The sequence below is a fragment of the Emydura macquarii genome, unplaced genomic scaffold, assembly GCF_026122565.2.
Source record: "Emydura macquarii macquarii isolate MOO-44397 ecotype Brisbane River unplaced genomic scaffold, CSIRO-AGI_Emac_v2 contig_369, whole genome shotgun sequence".
In the NCBI taxonomy this organism is placed as follows: domain Eukaryota; kingdom Metazoa; phylum Chordata; order Testudines; family Chelidae; genus Emydura; species Emydura macquarii.
In genome coordinates this window covers 6563729-6585915 of record NW_027130506.1, presented here as the reverse complement: position 1 = coordinate 6585915, position 22187 = coordinate 6563729, and the positions used below count along the sequence as shown (strand labels likewise).

Below are 22187 nucleotides of genomic sequence, written 5' to 3'. Positions count from 1 at the left end.
ATTGGTTGAATATCCTCAGTCAGCTCGTATTCCCTAGTCTGGCACCTTTTCTATCAGCAGCTTTATTGTACCAGGATCCAATAATTAGCTACACTCCCACTTCATTCAATATAAGGCCACTACTATCTATTTATATAGCTGCTAACTCCACTTCCTGCAGTGTGGTTACCATAGCTCCCATATACAGTGTGGGAAAAGCTTTGTTCTTTGTATGGATTTTTTCCAAGAAGCTATGACAGGTGAGAGCCATCAGAAAGGCATGGGAAGATGCTGGGGTTTTTTTCATTTTGTTTTGTAACCCATTGAGAATATTGCTTATTCCTTGCCCACTCCTTCCTCTGGTGAGTTATGTTTTGTTTTTTACTTCACTTGAAGATTGACATTACAGCTGTTTCACAACTTCCATTCATGAAAAAATAAAAAGTGAAACATGGAAAAAAAGAAAAAGGAACAAAGCTCTCTGGTTTGTGACACATTCAGAGGGGAAAGGATGGAGAACACTGCAAATGCAACTAACGTACGTAAAAAAGAAATAGTTCAGAATGTTAATCTGCAGTAACTGACACTAGTTGGTGGGGGAAAAACACTCAAGATTGGCACAGGATAAAAGCATTGTTAGATCTACTAAAGACAGTTTACACTTGTAAAGGTTGCTAATGCACTCTGGAATTCAGAAACATATGCTTGTTCTCATGTTTTTCTGTTCTTCACTGTTTTATCTTTTTTAAAAAAACAAGAACTCATCAAGGTAACAATAGCCATATTTCAGTAGAGAATATGCCCAGTACATCCCTAGCATTAATGTCTTAAACTAGTTATAATACATTTCTTGCTGTAAAATTAGAAGTCAGTATGTTACCTATTTTCTGTATTACTGCATCTGAAGAAGAAAGCTGAAGTCTCTCGAAAGCTTATGCCTGCAAATATTAAGTTTGTTAGTCTCTCGTTGTTTTTGCTGTATACAGACTAACACGGCTACCCCTCTGGAAGTATGTGTTATTGTTTTAGTACCCGATTCGACACACAGTACCGGGTATATTGTAAACAATGTACTGGTGGTAAGTGTTTGCAGGGTCTGGCCCTTATGAGCATTTTATTCCTGAAAGTTGACAGCACTCATGACCCTTGCTCAAACACCCTTCAAATAACGTATTCAAGACACATTGTGCAATGCAATGCCTGTTGAAACAAACTGACATAACTTACTCTCCTGTATCACAGGGTAGTACTTGGCTGTTGGTACATTTGTACTATTTCTATAACCAAACTGCTGTCAATATCAAAACAAGATATTCTAACAAAATCAAACACACGCACGCACACTTCTGATTGGTTGGGAAGAATAAGAGGGGACTGAGCCTATTTTTTTCAATATAGGAAATAAAACTTTTTAAACCAATTCAGCTCTAACAAAAAGACTGTTTCAATAAAACATCCCTTTTATTCATGAAACAATGCTGGCTACAAAGAATAGCACAATTTATTGTCAAAACAAAGTCCAGAATAGTTTATTCTAAGTGTTACTTTTCTGAGGTGCATAGAATTCAAAGGCTGCCCACGCTGCAATTTCAGCACAGAAACAACACACTACTGAACAAGATGACTTCCATAGTCACTCTGAGTTCTGAGAGAAGAAAGTAAGCACTCTCAGGGTGTAAATTACTTTCCAAGAAATAGCACTTCCCTGTAGTACTGTTCCATCGGAAATTAATTTTATTATTTTCTTCCTCAATTTGACCTTTTGCTACTGTAGCCAAGAGGTGCTTGACTATTAACTTGTTCATTTTTATTTATGTAGATGTCAATTGAAAATGGGAGGGAAAATCTGTCTTTCAATATCCTTTGTTCAATGGAACATGCACTATTCTGATCTAACAGGGGAGAAGCATGCTTTCCTTAACAACACACTTGGAAATTTAACTTTGTCCTTCACCGCATCCCAAACCTTCCTCTGAATCTTCAACAGTCATCTTCAGCCCATCAAGCCATTCCACAATCTTTAAGTGAATTATTAATGCAACTGAAATCTTAACATTAGATTCAAATCTGCAGAAAATAGCCCCAAGTCAAAAATGAAATGCACAGAAAATACTTGCACAGGTATTTAACTAATTTTTAAGCTAAATTAGCAGTAACCAGGTTATATTTTCATCATGTAAATGACCTTAGATCAGTGTTAATGATAGTAATACCTAGCTCTTATACAGCACTTTTCATCTGTAGATCTCAAAGCATTTTACAAAGGAGGTCAGTGTCATTAGCCCCACGTCATAGGTGAGGAAGCTGAGGCACACAAAATTGACATAACTTGCCCAAGATCACCCAGCAGGCCAGTGGCAGAGCCAGGAATGGAACTCAGGTCTCCTGAGTCCCAGCCCAGTGTGCTACATGTAATTCATATTTCACATAGTGCAGCCTCAGAGCTGTTATAACTTGTGCTGGCAATTACTGCCTACTAGGGATCATTCTGAGTGTCTGGGACTGCTGGAACGCAGCACTTTCTGGCGCATCCCCTCATAGCCCAGCATTGCCTCCTAAGATGGGGGTAGATGGGATGACACCAGAAGCAGGGGGATATAGAGCTCGTTATATGCATTCTACTCCAGCCACAGCTTCCCATATGCAAGGGGAATCCCCAGCTGTCTGTTTAAAACAGCTTTCTGCTCCCTTTGCACTGCCAAGGCAGTGGGAATGGCACATAGCTAAGAATCCTGTCCATAGTCTCTGACATGGTGAAAGGGCCAGAGGGGAGAAAGGTAACACTCTCCAGAAATAGAACACTGTTCTTCTTCATTGTAACTAAACCCTACTGATGCCTATCTAGTCTAGTTTTTTTGTTGAATGTCAGATTAGGTATGCCATGAATAGTCATTCTTTTGTTTTCATGGGATTTTCAGTATCCATTCCTACTAAAACATAGATTCATTAATTATTATTATCTGACTCTTTGACTATTGGGAGATAAAGCCTCTGTGGTACATCCTGGAAGGAAGAGCCACCCTTTGACCTCTTGTGGAGCTACTGTTTATCCAAGACTATTTGAGAGCACTCATTTTAGGCAGTCCTCTAATGAGTACAACTGTGCTGTCAGTAACAGCACAGGAGAAGCTGACTGACTGAGTGGTGGTAGGAATAGGGGACCTCACGTTTTACTTTCCCCTTGAAAAGCAGATTTGCATACATCTGACATTAGAAAACATGATGGCCAAGATTTTCAGAAGTGATTTGAGGTACCTCCATGAGGTACCTCATGTCCAGCATGAGACACTTTCAAGAAGCAGGAGCTCAGCATTTTATGAAAATCGGGCCTCTTAAACGTGTCACAAGTTGGGCACCCAAAAATCACTAGTTACTTTTGAAAATATTAAAACAAAAACAAAGGATCTATATTAGAACAAAGTAATCAGTTTAGGATTATATGGATCAGTTGTCCACCCCACCTTTCTGCACTGCTAAATCTTCTGCAAAGCTGCAGAATAGTGAATACTGATATACAATTGGCCTTCTGTGGTACAAGAGCTAGAGCAGTGGTTCTCAACCTATTTAACATTGTGGGCCGCATATGCAGCTCTCTGTGTTGTGTGGGCTGCAGCCACACAGTATATATACTATCTGTATGGCCCTGAGGATGGCACATGGGCTGCAGCTGTGTGCTGACTGGGCTTCAAGCAGCCCACAGGCCATGGGTTAAAAACCACTGAGCAAGAGCATTGTTTTCTTGCTATTTACATTTCCATTCAGTTTATCTTTCAAGACAGGGAAATGATTTTAATGGTAACCCCTAAATTAGCCAAAACAGGAGAAGCTGCTACTCTCTGTAAAGACAGCAAAAACAACAAGAGTTCTGTAGCAGGCATAAGCTTTCGTGGGCTGTAAATTAAATTTGTTAGTCTTTAAAGTGCTACAGAACTCTTGTTGTTTTTGCTGTATACAGACTAACACAGCTACCCTCTGGAACTTTTCACCATGGAAGGTTCTGTAAAGACAGATTTCTATTGCTTCCAGACCCACATATGCATGCTTAGGGCTGTCTATCAGGTTCAAAATTGATAATAAATAAGGTAATATATTCAATACAATTACTTACTGTGATTTTGCACCAGGTCAAGAGCAACATTTGTAGCAATATCCATCCCAGTGTTTATGTACGACTGGCAGTTTTTCAGAGATGATAGAGAAGAATCCACACAGTTGAATGAGATTACTGAACCCCCAGGCATCTTGAAATAATTACCTTGGAAATAACAGAAAAGGGGTTTTAGAGATAAAGTGTTTGGAAAAAAGAAATAAAAGTACAAATATCCCACTGAGAGTTCCAACAGCTCTAATCATAGGACTGGAAGAGACCTCGAGAGGTCATCTTGTCCAGTCCCCTGCATTCAAGGCAGGACTAAGTATTATCTAGAGTCTAGACCATCCCTGGCAGGTATTTGTCTAACTTGCTCTTAAAAATCTCCAGTGCTGGAGATTCCACAACCTCCCTAGGCAATTTATTCCAGTGCTTAACTACCCTGACAGTTAGGAAGTTTTTCCTAATGTCCAACCTAAACAATCCTTGCTGCAATCTAAGCCCATTGCTTTTTGTCCTGTCCTCAGTGATTAACAAAAACAATTTTACATAGTTGAAAACTGATATATCCCCCCTTCAATCTTCTCTCCTCCAGACTATACAAACCCAATTTTTTCAATCTTCCCTCATAAGTTATGTTTTCTGGACCTTTAATGATTTTTGTTCTTCTCTAAACTTTCTCCAATTTATCCACATCTTTCCTGAAATGTGGCACAATACTCTTGTTGAAGCTTAATCAATGCAGAGCAGAGCAGAAAAATTACTTCTCATGTCTTGCTTACAATACTCTTGCTAATACATCCCAGAATGATTTTTGCCTTTTTTGCAACAGTGTTACATTGTTGATTATATTTAGCTTGTCATCCACTATAACCCCTAGATCCCTTTCCACAGTACTCTTTCCTAGGCAGTCATTTCCCATTTTGTATGTGTGCAACTGATTGTTCTTCCCCAAGCAGAGTACTTTGCATTTGTCCTTATTGAATTTCATCCGATTTACTTCAGACCATTTCTCCAGTTTGTCCAGATCATTCTGAATTTTAATCCTATCCTCCAGGGCACTTGCAACCCCTCCCAGCTTGGTATCATCCACAAACTTTATAAGTGTACTCTCTGTGACATTAACTAAATCATTGATAAAGATATTGAACAGAACTGGACCCAGAACTGATCCCTGTGGGACCCCAATCTACATGCCCTTCCAGCTTGACTATGAACCACTGATAACTACTCTCTGGGAACCGTTTTCCAACCAATTATGCATCCACCTTACAGGAGCTCCATCTAGGGCCTGGTCTACACTGCCGGCAAAATTTGGCGGCAGTCAACGGGAGTTACACAAGCTACCCAGAGTAGCTTGCATAACTCCCGTCGACTTCATAACTTCCGTTTAGCGCTCCATCTCCGCTGCACTGCGCCGACGGGAAATGCGTACCCGTCGATGCAGTGCTACGCTTTTTGGGGCGGTGGTTTTATTAGATCGGCTTCCGGATTGATTGAGCCTGTCTTCACTGCCGCTCAATCGAACCAGATAAATCGATCTGACGGTGGTGCATTTGCTGCCCTCAGTGTAGACATAGCCTAGGTTTTATCTCCCTAGTTTGTTTATGAGGTCATGTGAGACAGTATCAAAAGCCTTACTAAAGTACTAAAATTACTAAACATTTCCTTATTCACTTTCTCCACAACAGTCATGATTTTATAGACCTCTATTATATTCTCTCTTAGTCGTCTCTTTTCCAAGCTGAACAATTCTAGTCTTTTTAATCTCTTTTCATACAGAAGCTATCCTATACCCTTAATCATTTTTGTTGCCCTTCTCTGAACCTTTTCCAATTCCAATATATCTGTTTTGAGATAGGGTGACCAGATCTACATGGAGTATTCAAGATGTGGGTATACCATGGATTTATACAGAGGCATATGTTCTGTCTTGTTATCTATCCCTTTCCTAATAGTTATATTCTGTTAGCTTTTTTGACTGCTGCTTCACATTGAGTGGATCTTTACAGAGAACAATCAACAGTGACTCCAAGATCTCTTTCTTGAGTGGTAACAGCTTATTTAGACCCCATCATTTTGTAAGTATAGTTGGGATTATGTTCTCCGATGTGGATTACTTTGCATTTTAGGTCATTCCAGTCTTCAGATATTTATGCTTATTAGTAACTACTCTACTCCTACCTAGCTGTTGCCAGAAGGATGAGGATTGTGTTTCTGATACAGTACAGTTTCCTCTGCTTTCATTTTTAGGTCTCCCTCCCTAGTAAACATCTGATATCTGCCTCTGCTTTTCCAAGTTTTATGAAATTGACCCAATTCTTGTCAGTTTCACAGCTGCCCAAAGGAATCTGAAAAACAGTAGTAAAAACTGACAACAAGACACTGTTGGTCATTTTTCACTCTGCGAAGCTTGTGAAGCTCTGAGTAGCAGCAGAGGCACTGGAGCTGTTGTTCATCTGAAAACAGGAAGGCAGCACTGTATGAGTTTAATCATAGTTTGGTTTTGGGAGGTAATTTCCATAGATTCATAGATTTCAAGGCCAGAAAGGATCATTTTGATCATCCAGTCTAACCACCTGCATAACCCAGGCCATGGCGCTTCCCCAGAATAATTTCTACGGAATTCAATCTTGCGTTAAAAATTGTCAGTGATGGAGAATCCACCACAACCCTTGATAAATTGATTCAATGGTTAATTACGCTCACCATTAAAAATGTATGATTTATTTCCAGCCTGAATTTGTCTAGCTTCAACTTCCATCCATTGGATCTAGTCTTTCTCTACTTAACTGAAGAGCCCATTGTTAAATATTTTTTCCCCATATAGGTACTCACAAACTGTAATCAAGTCACTCCTTAACCTTCTCTTTGTTAAGCTAAATACATTGAGCTCCTGGAGTCTATCACTATTAGGCATGTTTTCTAATCCTTTAATCATTCTTGTGGCTCTTCTCTGAACCTCCTGAATTGTGGACACCAGAACTGGACATGGTATTCCATCAGTGGTCACACCAGCACCAAATACTGAGGTAAAATAACCTCTCTTCTCCTACTCGAGATTGCTCTGTTTATAGGATCGCATTAGCTCTTTTGGCCACAGCATAACACTGGGAGCTCATGTTCAACTGATTATCCACCACAACCCAAATCTTTTTCATAGTCACAGCATCCCAGGATAGAGTCCTCCACCCTCTAACTATGGACATCTTTGTTTGTCCCTACATGGATACATTTACATTTAGCTGTATTAAAATGCATATTGTTTGCTTGCACCCAGTTTGCCAAGCGATCCAGATTGCTCTGAATTAGTGACCTGTCCTCTGCATTATTTACCAGCCCTCCAATTTGTGTGTTATTTGCAAAGTTTATCAGTGATGATTTTGTTTTCTTCCAGGTCATTGATAAAAATGTTAAATAGCATAGGGCCAAGAACCAGTCCCCAAGGGACCCCACTGGAAACACAACTGCTTGATGACACTTCCCCATCTACAGTTACATTTTGAGACCTATCAGTTAGCCATATTTTAATCCTTTTAATGGATGTCATGGTCATTTTATATCTTTCTAGTTTTTTAATCAAAATGTGTGTGGTGCCAAGTCAAATGCCTTACAAAAGTCTAAATATATTACATCAACATTATTATCTTTATCAACCAAATTTGTAATCCCACCAAAAAAAGATATCAAGTTAGTTTGACAGGATCTATTTTCCATAAAGCCATTTTAGCAACTTATGGCTAGAAACGTCTTTTTTTATTTTAAATGAAGGTTTAGATTCCGCAGAAGGTATCGGCACCCATCTGAGAAAGCTTCCTACTCAAAATGGGCAAGTGGATTCTTCAAGCCCTGCATATTAGATCAGAGCTGCCCAAGTTTACCTTTCTCCTGATAAGGATAAGTCCTTCATCAAGCATTCATTTTAGAGCAGTATTTTACTGACTTTCTGTCTTGCAATGAAAGATATTGCTGTTTGTTTCAATGACGCATTCAGATTCTGAGTTTTCTCTTTTTAAATATTTCCCCAAAAATATCAGAGAGAGCCATAGTAGCTAGAAAACTGAGAAAGACAGGGCTGGCTATGCAATCTTTTCCTTCCAACAGAAAAAAAAATGACTGACCACAAAGCCCAATAGGTAGGGTCCCTGAGCAGGAATTAGAAGGCCTAGTTTACATTCTCAGTTGTGCCACTGACTGACTTCTTGTGTGATTCTGAGCAAATCATTTAACTGCCCCATGACTCAGTTTCCCCATCTTTAAAACAAAGATTAACAATACTTACCTTTGCAGTACACTTTAAGATCTAAGGATGAAAAATGCTAAGTATCCCTGTTACTCCATGGCCACTCTGGCAAACACACTCAGTGCTCCCCTTTGTCAGGGCAAGAGATTGCCTGCTTGTCATTGTCCTAGTGCTGACATCGCCTCTGCCCCGTCCCTGCCCCAGGGTGACCAGATGTCCTGATTTTATAGGGACAGTCCCAATATTCAGGGCTTTTTCTTATATAGGTGCCTTTTACCTCCCCAGTCCCAATTTTTCACACTTGCTATCTGATCACCCTACCCACACTCCCGCATAGGTTTCCAGTATAGGGTTACCACCCGCCCGGTATTTGACCAGCCTGGCTGGGTTTTTTTATGGATTTTCCAGTTGCCAGAAAAATTATTTAATCTGCCTTTTTTTTTTAACGTGAGTCTAAAGATTTGCATTATTGTCATAACATACTGGTCTATCTAATGTTAAAAGTTTCTGTGTCCAGCTCAAGATGCTGCAGTGTTCCCACTTCCACAATTTAAGTAAGGAAATGATGTTATCCATCTTATTTATACAAGTGATCTCTCTAAATACTGGAAGTGGCTGTGGAAAGGAGATGGGGAGGTTGGGCAGAATTGCCATGTGGTTGGAGTCCGGCAGTTGCAGCGGGCTTGCCTTGTGGGAGGGAGGGTGCCAGCCGGGTTTTTTGGATTTCAAAGGTGAGAACCCTATTTCCAGGTGAAGCATGCCCAGCAAAGAGCTCCGCCTTCACATCTCGGGGCCACACCACCGCATTTCCCTGGCAGGATGGCCACCAACACACGCTGACCCATGCCAGTGGGAGGTGCGGATGCCCCAGAGGAAACGTGCATGTTTGAGAGCATCCACACGGAGACTAACCTCACTGGGTGACACACCCCTCTACCCACCAGTCAGAGCTGAGTGCTTGAGGGGAGGCCTGCCAGCCTCTCGCCCACCCCCTCATTGCTGGGAGCTTCTCTCTCCCCCCCGGGTAGCCCCCGGCCCTCACCAATCCCTGCTCGGCCACGCAGCTGTGGCGAGGCGGGGCAGGTCGCACGCCGGAGCAGGCCCCCTACCTGCTGCCAGGGGTTGAGGCCCTGACGCGGCCCGGCCGGGAGCAGGCCGCCTTCCCTTCCGTTCCTATAGGAACCGCAGTCGCGCGCCGAGGCCCGAGGGCGGCAGGCAAAGAGTCTCCGCGGCGCGGGCGGGCGGGCAGCGAGCAGGAACCGCCTCATCAGCCGGCGCCTGTGCACATGACCCAGGGCTGCTGGCGTGGGGTGGGCGGACCGAAGGCTGCTCCCGTCGCCTCGCAGTGGGGGCTTCCAGAGTGCGGCGACGCCCAGGCCTGAAACCGCCTGCGTCGGCCGGAGAGGTCAGGGGGTGCCCTGCCCCTTCCTGGGTAGAGAGGGAGCCCGGCCAGCAGCAGGGGAGTGGCTGGCACAGTAAGTGTGGGGGCGGCTTCACCGGCTTGGCAGGCCCAGGGCATTCTTAGGGAGCTCATTTGGGGGAGGGGAGAGGTGCTCTGCCCCGCCCCACCCCCTCGAGGAGGTGGTGGTGTGATTTTGGGGAGCGGATAATTGAGGGTTCATTGGGGCGCTGGGTAATCCTGGGGGGGTTGGGAGGTGCTGGGGCTGGCTTATTTTAGGGAGTTAGTGTGGAACCGACTGTGATGGGGGAGGGGGACAGTGGAATTGTGTGGGTGTTGTTTCCTGGGTGGGTGTAGGTTGTGTTTTGTGAGGCACTTACTGCATTTCTCTGCTGGGGAAGATGGATCTGGAGTACCTGGTTGATGTGGGCTTGGTGCAAAGGGAAATTGCTGAATGCCAGTGAGGGGGAAGTTGGGATGAAAGTGAGTGAGTTCTTCTGCAGCTCATTGAAATGTACTGTGCAAAAGTCATTGATTGCTAGAAGAAGCCTTTAATAGGAATCCAAAATGAGGGCCTATCTCTGTCCCAGTGAGTAAGACAACCGCTCTGCAAGTTGTGTTTTTGTTTGGTAAAACAAACAGTTTTGTTGTTTTTGCAATATGTTAATGTGACATTCATTTAAAATCAAGAAACCATGTTAGACTGATGAGTCTCTTTTTTGGAGTACAGGGTGAGGCATAATTTAGGGCCCTGTCATGCTCTCCTTGATTTAGGCTCCGATCCTGCAATAATCACTGCATGGGCAAACTCCTGCATACAGCCAAAATTCATTCCAGGGTTGTGTATTTAAATGGTAGAAAGATTGGGCCCTTATTAGACAGATTGTGGTAGAATGGATTTAAAGGGGAAGCTGTCAACTTAAATTTAGCTCAACATTTTTAAAAACAAGCTTTTATGAAACCTAAAATCAATACAAAGGTTGCCACAGATGTGTTTTAAAATGAAAACAGTTACCTTTAACATTGCTGCACTAAATATCTCACAGGAAAAGTAACTATAAATAAAAGTGAAACTGATTTTGTTGATTTCCATTGGCCAAGCTGAGAGACATGCAAAAATTGAGCAAAATGCTTATGGGCCAAGCCTGCAAACAGATCCATTCATTTTGATTTTTTTATTCATACTTTACACGTGATTGTATTGACTGAAACAACATGACAAAGGAAGTGATTGTGACAGTTGTGGATTTCTTTGCTGTTTTTTTTTTTTTTTTTTTTTTTTTTAAACTATACAGCTTTTGCTCCAGTGATAGCTGTAGCCTACAGGATTAAGCTCAGACTGGGTTTCTGGCCACCTCGGTTCTCTTCCCGTCTCTGCCAATGACTTGCTCTGTCATCTTGGACAAGTCATATAACCTCTCTGTGGCTCAGGTAACTTATCTATAAAATAGAGCTAATGATGCTTGCCTCTTTTGTAAAAGAGGCATATTAGATATATCTATCTCAATTGCATTGGAGAGAGAGTGTTGCTGGTTTACATTAATATTAAAATACACTGTGCAGTACAGTACAATGAAATATATTGCAACCATCATGGAGAAATGTGTGTACCCCATATGTAAAATGCAGCAATGTGTTTGTTTGGTTTCTTATAATGTTCTCTTTGGAGAGAGTGGGCCAGGGAGCTCCCTGGCACAGGTATTGGACAAACATAAACACTTCAGCTGGGTAAGGTGTTTTTGTATTTTGGGGTCTTTTAACTGGGTAAAATTAAGATTCCTGATTTTGAGGGAGATGACTGTGATCTAGAAACTTGACCATGATAACAAAAGGTGTCTGTGTAGCTATGAATAAATGAATGGCCCTCTGCTGCGATTAGCTCCCATTCATCTATGTGTTTATCCACATTGCTGTAGCATCTTTGGCTGTGTTGTGTTACAGATCTAAAGTGACTGTGCTATTCTTAAGTCATAAAGTACTAGCTTGTGTCAGTATCTAGCTTCTGTTGTGTGGCCTATCATCTGCTCTATTATTTTGCTCTTTAGCAGTTGTCCTGAAATCTTTTGGTAAAGGAATATATGCTACAATTTCTCATCTGATCTCAGAGTTGGCTTAGCTAACTGCTGTATATATGCTGAAGATACACTACAGTGTTTGTTTTTCATCTGCCATCTCCTCACAAATTCTGGAGGATATAGAGTTTTATTATAATAGTTTTTCCAGAGTTGCTTTAGTATCTTTATAGATTTAGCCATTTAAAATATGCTGAATGTGTGGATTTTTTGTTTTTACAGGTAATTTAAATGGAGCACCTAGTTTTCCGGTTAGGCTTCTTTCTCCAAATGACTTGAAGATTGAAACTCAGAAACAGACTGCAATAATATCACTACTCCGTCACAGTCATCTTCATGATGGTTGATTTTCTAGCTGAAAACAATCACTGTGGCCAGGCAATTCTTCGGATTGTCTCTTGTGGAAATGCCATCATTGCAGAACTTTTGAGACTATCTGAGTTTATTCCTGGTGTTTTTAGGCTCAAAGACAAGGCCGATCAACAGAAGTATGGGGATATCATATTTGATTTCAGTTATTTTAAGGTAAATATAATTGTGTTTTTATTAAATCTCTCTGAACAATCATTTTCTTACTGGAGCACTATTTCTCTAGGGTGTTTTAATCTTTTGGTACGCATGTGATAAACCTGCCATTCTTGACTAATTAATTGTGTTAATTACTAGCAAACATAAGAGTTTAGTAAAATGTATTTTACATTGAATTTAGTATTGAGAATAAATTCACCCAAAGTGAGGTTATAATTTGGATGTTAGCTCTTTATTGCTTGAGTAAACTAAATAAAAAAAATCCAGAGTATAGTCAAGGTCCTGTGTTTGGACAACAGGAATTTGTTTTTAATTGCATTGAATCCATCAGATCATTTGAATGGAGGCTGTAAGGGGAGAAAAAAAGGATGGTATAAAATGCTCACTTACATAAGAAATCCCAAGAACACACATTTTGAAAAGGTTTTTGGGTTGTCCCAGCCTGAAAAGTGGAATTAGGCCTTATTTTGTAGTGCTGGTTGTTTTTAATTATCTGTGGATAGTTTAACACTTAAAATCTCACTTTCAGCAGCATGAGCAAATTCTGAGCATGTCAACAATGGCTGTGTCCCTTCAAGTGGTATCATGAGACTGCTGAAGCATTTCTGGTTGTCTTAATCCTATTCTTTATCTTCTGCTTGAAAGCTACCTTATATATATACCTTAATAACAATACTGTGGTTCTTCTCTGTCCACATTTGCTGAATGAACAAGCATATGCAGGATCAATGACCATAGAGGGTCTCTTCCTTGTTTCCCTTCCTGAGTTAAACCTCCTACAGCAGAGTGGGATATGTACTGGTTTTCAGGACAGTTTGGGAATGGCTCCTCACAATGACTAATTTGCCTTTCTGTTTCTGAGAACTGTACAATAAGAGACCTCTGATCACATAACGGTGTTTTATAGAAAGAGTGGACCAAAGCTCTGAGCATTGGATGGGGAATTTGGAGCTTGAGTTTTAATTCCACCTATTACATCATTTTCCTTGGTGCCTAAGAGAGACTGGGGCACACACATTTAAAGGCACATCATCAATTTTGGAAATCATACTTTTGTCTGAAATCCTTTTTATATAAGTAACATCTAAAATCATTATAATTGAAAGAAATCTGAGATTAAAAAATTGCTTGTTTCAGTTTGTTTACTTTATGCAATTGGCAGCACTTTATATGCTGTCAATTTCATTGCTTTACCTATATTATCAGTCAGTCCTTGTGTCCTGATTGTGTGGATCTTTCACCAGCAACAAAAGATAAAGAAACATTTTAAAAACTCACAAAAGTTGCCATGAGGACTTAGACAGGTGTCATACTTCATAAAATAAATAACTTAACGACTTTGAAGTTCAAGCTGACAGTGCCATTTCCAGCTTTTTTTCTCCCCTCCCCTCTATATGTAAAACACATACCTACTTCACAGATTTATTTTGAGAAATAACATGAGGCCTGGGCCTGCTAACACTGCTGCCTTCAAAGGGAGTATGTGCATTAGAAAAAGCTAATGTGATCTGCTGTTTGCAGAATCTTGCACTTAAGATCATATAATCCAGTCTTAATGTGGGAGGATCAAAAAGAGTGGAATCATGGCTTCACTGAAGCTAATGGCAAAACTGCTCCTCCAAAATGTTGACTACTATGTTTGCATTTTCCATATAGGAATTCCCAATAAAATGTAAAATCTGTGTATCTTTCATTATAGAATCAATTTGTAAGTACAAACATCCAAAGTATCTTTTGGGGGAAGACCTAATTGTAAAACCAGAGTTAGCTGAACACACCTTGACAGTGCTGTTTTTGCCAGTAAGGTGGATTCAGTTGCTCAATATATGAATCAATTTACGTACTGTATCCTACAGCAAATTATCATAATTCTGATCAATGTTTTTAATTATTTTTAAATCAATTTCCTCTTCTTAGGGGCCTGAGATCTGTGAATACAAGTTGGAAACCAAACCTGAGTTACAGGATTTAGATGAAGAATTTCGTGAAAACAACATAGACATTTTGACAAGATTTTATCTAGCATTTCAAAGTGTCCATAAATATATTGTAGATTTAAACAGGTATGTGTGTAAGATTTGTTAATGTAGTGATTCCAGTAACTGTGTGGTCTTAATGATTGGGGTTATTTTCTGGATACATCTCTGCCACAATACTATTGTGTTACTTAACAGCACTACCTGCTATAATGAGCACCGCATTATACTCCTGTCATTGTCTCCAACGTGTTGACAGATCGTAGGGGAGATACTTCACCTGTGCCTCCATTTCCTATGGGTAAACTGGAAATGATCATACTTGCCCAGATTTGTAAAATGTTTTTGAGGTCTGTGGATAAAAGCAGATCTAACTATTATTAGGGCTCTCAAACGATTAAAAAAATTAATCATGATTAATTGCGAGATTAAAAAAATTAATCACAATAAATTGCAGTTTTAATCGCACTGTTAAATAATATTAGAATGCCATTTATTTAAATATTTTGGATGTTTTCTACATTTTCAAATATATTGATTTCAATCACAATGCAGAATACAAAGTACTAACTTCATATTATTATTTTTTATTACAAATATTTGCACTGTTTAAAAAAAAAAAAAAAAAAAGAAAGGGAAAAAAAAGAAATGGTATGTGAAACGTGTGTCAGTCTGCATTGCTTTAGATAGTTCTTGAGCAGAACCTGTCACCAACATGGAAGCATGTCCTTTGGAATGGTGGTCAAAGCATGAAGAGGCATACAAATGTTTAGCATATCTGGCACGTAAATACCTTGCAATGCTGGCTACAAAAGTGCCATGCGAATGCCTGTTCTCACTTTCAGGTGACATTGGAAAAAGGAAGCTGGCAGTATGATCTCCAGTAAATGTAAACAAGCTTGTTTGTCTTAGCGATTGGCTGAACAAGAAGTAGGCCTGAGTGGACTTGTAGGCTCTAAAGTTTTACATTGTGTTGTTTTTGAGTGCAGTTATATAAAAAAAAAAAATCTGCTTTTGTAAGTTGCACTTTCACAATAAAGAGATTGCACTACTGTACTTGTATGAGGTGAATTGAAAAATACTATTTTTTGTCTTTTTTACAGTGCAAATATCTGTAATAAAAAGTAATATTAGTACTGTACACTTTGTATTCTGTGTTGTAATTGAAATCAATACATTTTAAAATGTAGAAAAACATCCAAAAATATTTATAATAAATGTAAATGTGTATTCTATTGTTTAATTGTGATTAATTTTTTTAATAGAGTTAATTTGTTTTGAGTTAATCGCTTGAGTTAATTGCAATTAATTGACAGCCCTAATTATTATTATGAAATCAATTTTTTGGTGTTCAAAAAAGTATGAGAATTAAGATAAAAAAAGTTTTAGCTTATACCTCTCTGTCTCTGACTTCCCAGTGTCACTGCTTTCCTAAATTATTTTTTTCACAGTAACTTCCTTACCCCAGGGTTACTATTTTAAAACTCTCATGAAATCATGTAAGGTAGAAGTGCAAGAGACTCTATAAAGTCCAGTAGGGACTTTGTCTTTGTTATCGATTTTATGTGGAAGGTTCTCAGCTACAATGGTGATGGGCGGTACTAGAAAACTCATATATAGATGATCCCTCTTAATAGTTAAGATGAAACCATTCCACTTCCAACTTTACCCTTGCAAAATGAAATCGAGATATGTTATGGAAATTTACAATACCTGATATTTGCAAGGTGACTTCTTGACATCCTGTCAAACTGTCAATGCCCGCCACATTCCAGTGACAAAACACTAATTAACCTGCATAATAGTCGCACTAAGGGGAAAGTCTGGAGTAAGTCCTAGTTTTTTCTCTTCCATACTCTGCTCTTTAGGTTACCTCCATCCATACAGAAATGAGAGGATGTCTTACAAAGGAGGTGTTTTCCTCACTGGAATACAGGCCTTAAATCTGCAAGATACTGGGTATTCTCCAATCCCATTGGCATTAACCGAACCAGAGCATGATCAGTATGTTGCAGGAGACACTGCATCTAGTGGGTTCAAGCCTCCAATTCCAGCCTCCTTCCTCAGATTATTAGGCTCTTTCTGTTTTTCCTGTGCTTGAGAAACATGTGTTTGTTGAACCTGTGCTAGGTGAACTTCTTTATAACTTGGGATGTCTTATCATAACCTTATAAGCAGGGCTTCTGCACTCTTCTGTTGACCTTCAGGGAGAAACAGCCCCACTTGGTTGTAAGGGCACATCAGTTGAGAAGCAGAGAGTGGACTCCTTGTGGTGAATGACCTACTTTTGGTTAATGTTTGTAGATATTTGGATGATCTCAATGAAGGAATTTATATTCAACAAACATTAGAAACTGTGCTCCTTAATGAAGATGGCAAGCAACTTCTAGTAAGTACTCACCAGACTGTAACTAGTGAAATAAACTACATTGTTAAAACAAGAAGAGTTCTGTAGCACTTCAAAGATTAACAAATTTCTGCAGGCATAAGCTTTCGTGGGCTGCAACCCACTTCGTCAGATGCATGAAATAGAAATCAGATAGGAGGTACATATATACATCCAAGGGTAAGAACCAACAACGGGGAGGGTAAGTGTTAGCAAAGTCCATTCAGTTAAAGTAGATGAGACCTAATCATAACCATTGATTAGAAAGTGAGAATGTGTGAACAGTGACAATTACTTGTAATGAGATAACCATTCCAAGTCCCTGTTCAGACCCAGTTTGATTGTGTCAAGTTTGCATATGAGTTCCAGCTCTGCAGTTTCTCGCTGAAGTCTGTTTTTGAAGTTTTTTTGTAGAAGTATGGCAACTTTTAAGTCAGCTACAGAGTGTCCTGGGAGATTGAAGTGCTCTCCGACTGGTTTATGGATGTTACCATAACTGGACTTTGTTTACACCTACCCTCACCATTGTTGGTTCTTACCCTTGGATGTATATATGTACCTCCTATATGATTTCTATTTCATGCATCTGACGAAGTGGGTTGCAGCCCACGAAAGCTTATGCCTGCAGAAATGTGTTAGTCTTTAAAGTGCTACAGGACTCTTGTTGTTTTTGTTGTCTACAGAGTAACACAGCTACCCTATGGAACTTATCAACTATGTTAGTGTCAGATACGTTTTGGCATTCACTCTTTCTAAATTTAATTTAAACACATTATCTCTTGTCCATGTTTTTACTTCCCAAAATGCATTGAAGATCTCTGGCCAGCTTTTGCTAGGAATCCATTGTGGGGAATGGTAGGAAGATAAGGAAACTGTAATCTGGCACTTTTCACAGATGTAAAAACACTTACTTTTACCATTTAATTGATATTTTAAAGGTGAATTATATTAGTGTTAGTTAGCATTAGTTTTTAATTAATATTTTTTCTCAACAGTGTGAAGCTCTCTATTTGTATGGAGTCATGTTGCTGGTCATTGACCAGAAGATTGAAGGGGAGGTCAGAGAGAGAATCTTGGTTTCCTACTATAGATACAGGTATCCTTGTGCATGGAAGTATTTGAATGTGGTTTGTGTAGTAAAAATGTAGCATGCAGCATATTTAGCCAAAGTTTTCTTTCTATAAGCATTAATTTAATATGGGTTGTGGAGATATTGACTCCTGTCCTTCAACCAGATCCACATGGTTGGATGCTGGTGCACCTGCAGAGTCCCACAGACATCCGAGTTACTTTTTTCATGCACCAACATCTGCCTGCATAGATCCAGTTGTAGGAGCAATGCTATAGATTTGTTCGGATGCTTACCTATGGAGGATTTGGATGCTTTGGCTAAAATATTTCAGCCTAGAGCTTTACTACTGTAACGCTGAGCTATCAGAATATAAGACGTTTCCAAAGGCACAAGAAAACTTTTATGAACTGGGCTGAGTTCCAGATAGTACATTTATCCCCAAATGTACTTGTCTACAGTTACAGCACTTCTGAATAGTCCGGTCAATAAATAGAGCTGCCAGATTAACTCAGGAATCTTTATGTTAAATCCCACAAAATCTTCCAGGAATATGAATCCAACCCCTTTCACCAGTAATATATATTTTTTTCCTTTTAGCAAATGTATGCTTGTTTAGTCCGTAAATGAATCCTCACACCTCAACTGGTATCTCTTCTAACTTTTAGACATAAGGAAGTAGAGTGGAGATTCCTCATTTCCAGAATATGAGGGTGGGGCAAGAAAGGGAATTCAGAAGTCAAAGAAAATGTCAGATTCCTCTTCTGAATTGAATGCCTTCTGTTTCTGTCCTCTGTGAACTATGAATAAGGTTCTTTGTTTCATTCATGCTTTGTACTCTTAGTTAGAATTCCCATATAGGCATCTATAGCTGCCCTTCCTTAGTAAAGGGGAAAATAATATTTTTTTTTAATGGATCAGTTCATGTAAATACATTTTCCTTTTATAACCTAGTGCTGCTCGATCTGCTGATTCCAATATGGATGATATATGTAAGCTGCTTCGAAGCACTGGGTACTCAAGCCAGCCAGGAGCAAAAAGACCTCTAAACTATCCTGAGAGCTACTTCAGTAGGGTACCGATAAGTGAAACATTCATCAGCATGGTTATTGGCCGCTTGAGATCTGATGACATCTATAACCAGGTGGGTGAACCAGTATGTTTGGAGCTCTGGAGTTAATAAAAAGGCATTTTTCTGACCCTATTGGTATATACAGAATTTGTTTAATTTGTAAATCCAGAAATGAAGTAATAAACCAGGGCATGGAGAAATAATCTCCTACTCGGATTATTGAAGTCTCCTCCTCTCTTTGATACTAACCTCACCAGCCTAATCCCCTGGTCCCTTCAAAATGCCTCCCTCCTGGCCCACTCTTTCCAGTCCATCTTTAGTATGTTGCTTCAGGTGTGCTCTCCCCTGCCTTTGAATCATTTACAGTAAGATAATATTTTTATAACATCTGGTTAGCACCTGTAAATCAGCTTGCATATTCTAGTGCAGAGGTTTTCAAATGGGTTGGAGGGGGTGGCTCCCCTGGTGGGTGGCGCGGAATGTATTCTGGGGAGGCATGAGACGCTTTAGGGGGGAAAAAAAACTTAACTGCACACATTTTACCCATTGCAATGAATAACTAGCAAAGCTGATTTCTCCTGGCATATCAGGTCATCAGATGGAGCTGTGCATTTTGACAGATTTCTGTTAAGCTTGCATAGAATTATACAAAACCATTGCCATCTGTACGTTAATCCGTTTGCTATGATGTAGTGTGCATATTTAATTGTGAGCATTGACCACAATCACAGTTTTGCTTTTGCTTTTATTACAATGGATTGATGGCTCTGTTTGAATCAAGGACTTACTGTTTTTACTATTAGTGAGAGTTGCATTTTTTTTTAATTGGTATATGTACTTGTGTGGTGGTGGGGAGGGTATAAACTATTACAGTCACAAAGAAGGGGGGGCGTGATCAAATAAGTTTGAGAACCATTGTTATAGTGAGATGCAGGATGTAAAGGGCTCAGTATAACAGACTGATGGATTTGAGACTTGCATGCCCAAGATACCTAGCTGACAGATGATAGCCTTATGGTATGAATGTACTGTACTCTAAAGCGCACGATGCTAATCTTTGCATATGCTTTGATTTTTGTTTTTTCCACATTCTAGGTTTCTGCATATCCATTACCAGAGCATCGCAGTATTGCTTTGGCTACTCAAGCTGCCATGCTGTATGTGATCCTCTATTTTGACCCTTCTATTCTTCACACCCAGCAAGCAAAAATGAGAGAGATAGTGGATAAATATTTTCCAGATAACTGGGTAAATACTGTTGTTGTTGTTCTTACACTGCATGCTGGATTTATAGCTGCAGTGCCACTTTTATTTGAAGTACCATTTTACAGTGTCTTGCAGAAAATACTGTCTTAGAGAATGGAATAGGAACTCCTTTAGTGAGGTATACTTTGTTTGGAGCATGTTAATAGAGTAAAGGATCTGATTGTGACACAGTGAAATATCTCTTGTGAATATTAGTTGCTCTTTTAAACATATAGTTTATTTCATTTATGATGAAGTGCAGATGGAATAGAAGCCTCCACCTGTTACCTTTTATGGAGCTCTCTATCCTTGTGGCCGTACTTACAATTAAAAAGAGAGTCTTACTGAACAAAGAAAAGTGGAAACAAGTGATCTTACAAATATCCAGTCTCTTCCAATTGTGTTTTTCGTGTGCAGGATAGAAAAAGACAAGGAAAAGTGGAGAAACTAATAATAGCCAGCACTGTAAGAAAGAATAGGAACAAGCACACAACTTCCATTTCTTTGTGGAAACTGCATACTAATATCTGAAGAGAGAATTTAGCACTGTAGTTTTTCAAGGATGCTACCATCTTGCACTGCACAATGCAGATATTTAAATGGCTGACTATTTGATGGAATGATCAACTGTGGTTCAGTTATGATAGAGCCTTCCATTTCTAGGCTGGATTCAAATCAGCAGTCAGTTGTTAGTGACTGAAAATCTTAATCTCTGGGGGACATTCAGTAACTTGTGAAATTAGTCATGATGATTCCAGTTCTTTTAAGGAAGGTCCACACTTCACAGAAAATGCTGTCACAATTAGCCTTAATGAACTCCTTGTTTATATTCTTGGGAGCAGACCGAGGAGTAATGGGGAAAATGTCTACAACTGTCCTCCATTGTGACCTGTAGGAGTGAGTGGTATGCTGAAGGAGTGGTGTAGTGAAGTTTCACTGCTGCTGCCCTTGATATCCCTGTTCTGTCAATAACACAGGATTTCCACCTCCAATCAAGCACCTTACATGAGCCTAAAAATGAAAAGCTCACTGTGAACTTAATCACACTTCAGCTTCTCTGATTTTCAAAGGAGTCTAAATGAGTTAGGCACACAACTCCTTTTAAAGTCCCATCCTTAGTCTGAAAATATTGCACCTATTGCTGTTACAAATAACAGTTCACATTAAAATTAAAGAACATGAGGACAAGAGTGGTTTCTCAGTTTGTAAGCTTTATGCATCTGACAGCCCTTTCTGTATGGTTCATTCCCCTGTCTCTTGTGTGTGGCTTTCACACAGCAACAAAACAGGAGCGGGGGGGAAAGAAAGGTGAGAGGGAGTTGGACAAAAAACAGTAAAAGGAGATTGCAAAGTTATAGAAAATGGTAGACACACTCAGTATTATTTTACTTTATATTAACTGAAACTGCTATATATTCGCTTTAAAAAACAGACTAGATTTCAAATTGATAGTGTCCTTTCAAATGAAAAGAAGAGTAGAAGTATACTGGATTTTCAGTTAAGGTGCAGGGAAGAAAGATGTATATAGCATAGAAATTTGTTTTGTCTGTAGCTCATCTGTACGTGCGTTTGGGGTACAGATTAATTATTTCTAACATTCTGAGCCAGGAACTACCTTGTTCTGTTCATGCTTCTAGGTGGAGAACAATCTTTGCTAATAAAAATATGAACGCAACTCAATTTGTTTCTGCTTTCATCCTTAGGTTATTAGTATTTATATGGGAATCACTGTAAATCTAACTGATGCATGGGAACCTTACAAGGCTGCAAAAACTGCCCTCAACTATACATTAGATCTTTCAAACATCAAAGAGCAGGTAAGTAAATACAAGTTTTATATTCGTGGCAATATTCAAGCTGCCTGAGTATTCCAGATGTATTCCAGGTGTTTACTAGCACTTGCATCCTCTTTCTCTAATGCATATCTCGACTGAGTCAACATTGAAAGTGGCTGCAAGTCTCAAACTCTGAACCCTCCCTAGTAGTGTTTCACTTATCTTTGCAATATTTAAGTGTCTCCAGTGCTATGACTTGAGTTCATAGCTGCTGACAGTCAACATCATGTTACACAGTACTTGGGATGCTTTTTCTGACTAAGGGATTTAATCTATTGTCATAGAGTTGGGAG

At 39.6% G+C, this 22187-nt stretch overlaps 2 protein-coding genes across 5 annotated transcripts in view; one reads left to right on the top strand and one right to left on the bottom strand.

Annotated features, from left to right (window-relative positions):
- The window catches only part of NSMCE2 (NSE2 (MMS21) homolog, SMC5-SMC6 complex SUMO ligase), a 170890-nt gene extending 161342 nt beyond the window's left edge, over positions 1-9548 (bottom strand). The window contains exons 1-2 of one of the 2 annotated variants that reach the window (XR_010916855.1): positions 9422-9548; positions 4088-4234 (exon numbers count right to left, since the gene is read on the bottom strand). Coding sequence is in view for 1 of the 2 variants with exons in the window: in XM_067531378.1 (XP_067387479.1) it covers positions 4088-4220 (133 nt within the window). In the remaining variant the exon portion in view is untranslated. The remainder of the gene's footprint in view (positions 1-4087; positions 4235-9421) is intronic. The other variant, XM_067531378.1, reaches the window with a different exon arrangement.
- A 111-nt stretch (positions 9549-9659) lies between these two features.
- WASHC5 (WASH complex subunit 5) overlaps positions 9660-22187 on the top strand; it is a 32950-nt gene continuing 20422 nt past the window's right edge. The window contains exons 1-9 of one of the 3 annotated variants that reach the window (XM_067531358.1): positions 9660-9787; positions 11007-11142; positions 12006-12308; positions 14229-14374; positions 16592-16676; positions 17669-17769; positions 18697-18886; positions 19910-20062; positions 21763-21876. In XM_067531358.1, coding sequence (XP_067387459.1) covers positions 12120-12308; positions 14229-14374; positions 16592-16676; positions 17669-17769; positions 18697-18886; positions 19910-20062; positions 21763-21876 — 978 coding nt within the window. In that variant the 5' untranslated portion in view covers positions 9660-9787; positions 11007-11142; positions 12006-12119. Of the gene's footprint in view, positions 9788-10059; positions 10195-11006; positions 11143-12005; positions 12309-14228; positions 14375-16494; positions 16677-17668; positions 17770-18696; positions 18887-19909; positions 20063-21762; positions 21877-22187 lie in introns of those variants that run through there. The other 2 variants (XM_067531365.1, XM_067531373.1) reach the window with 2 other exon arrangements.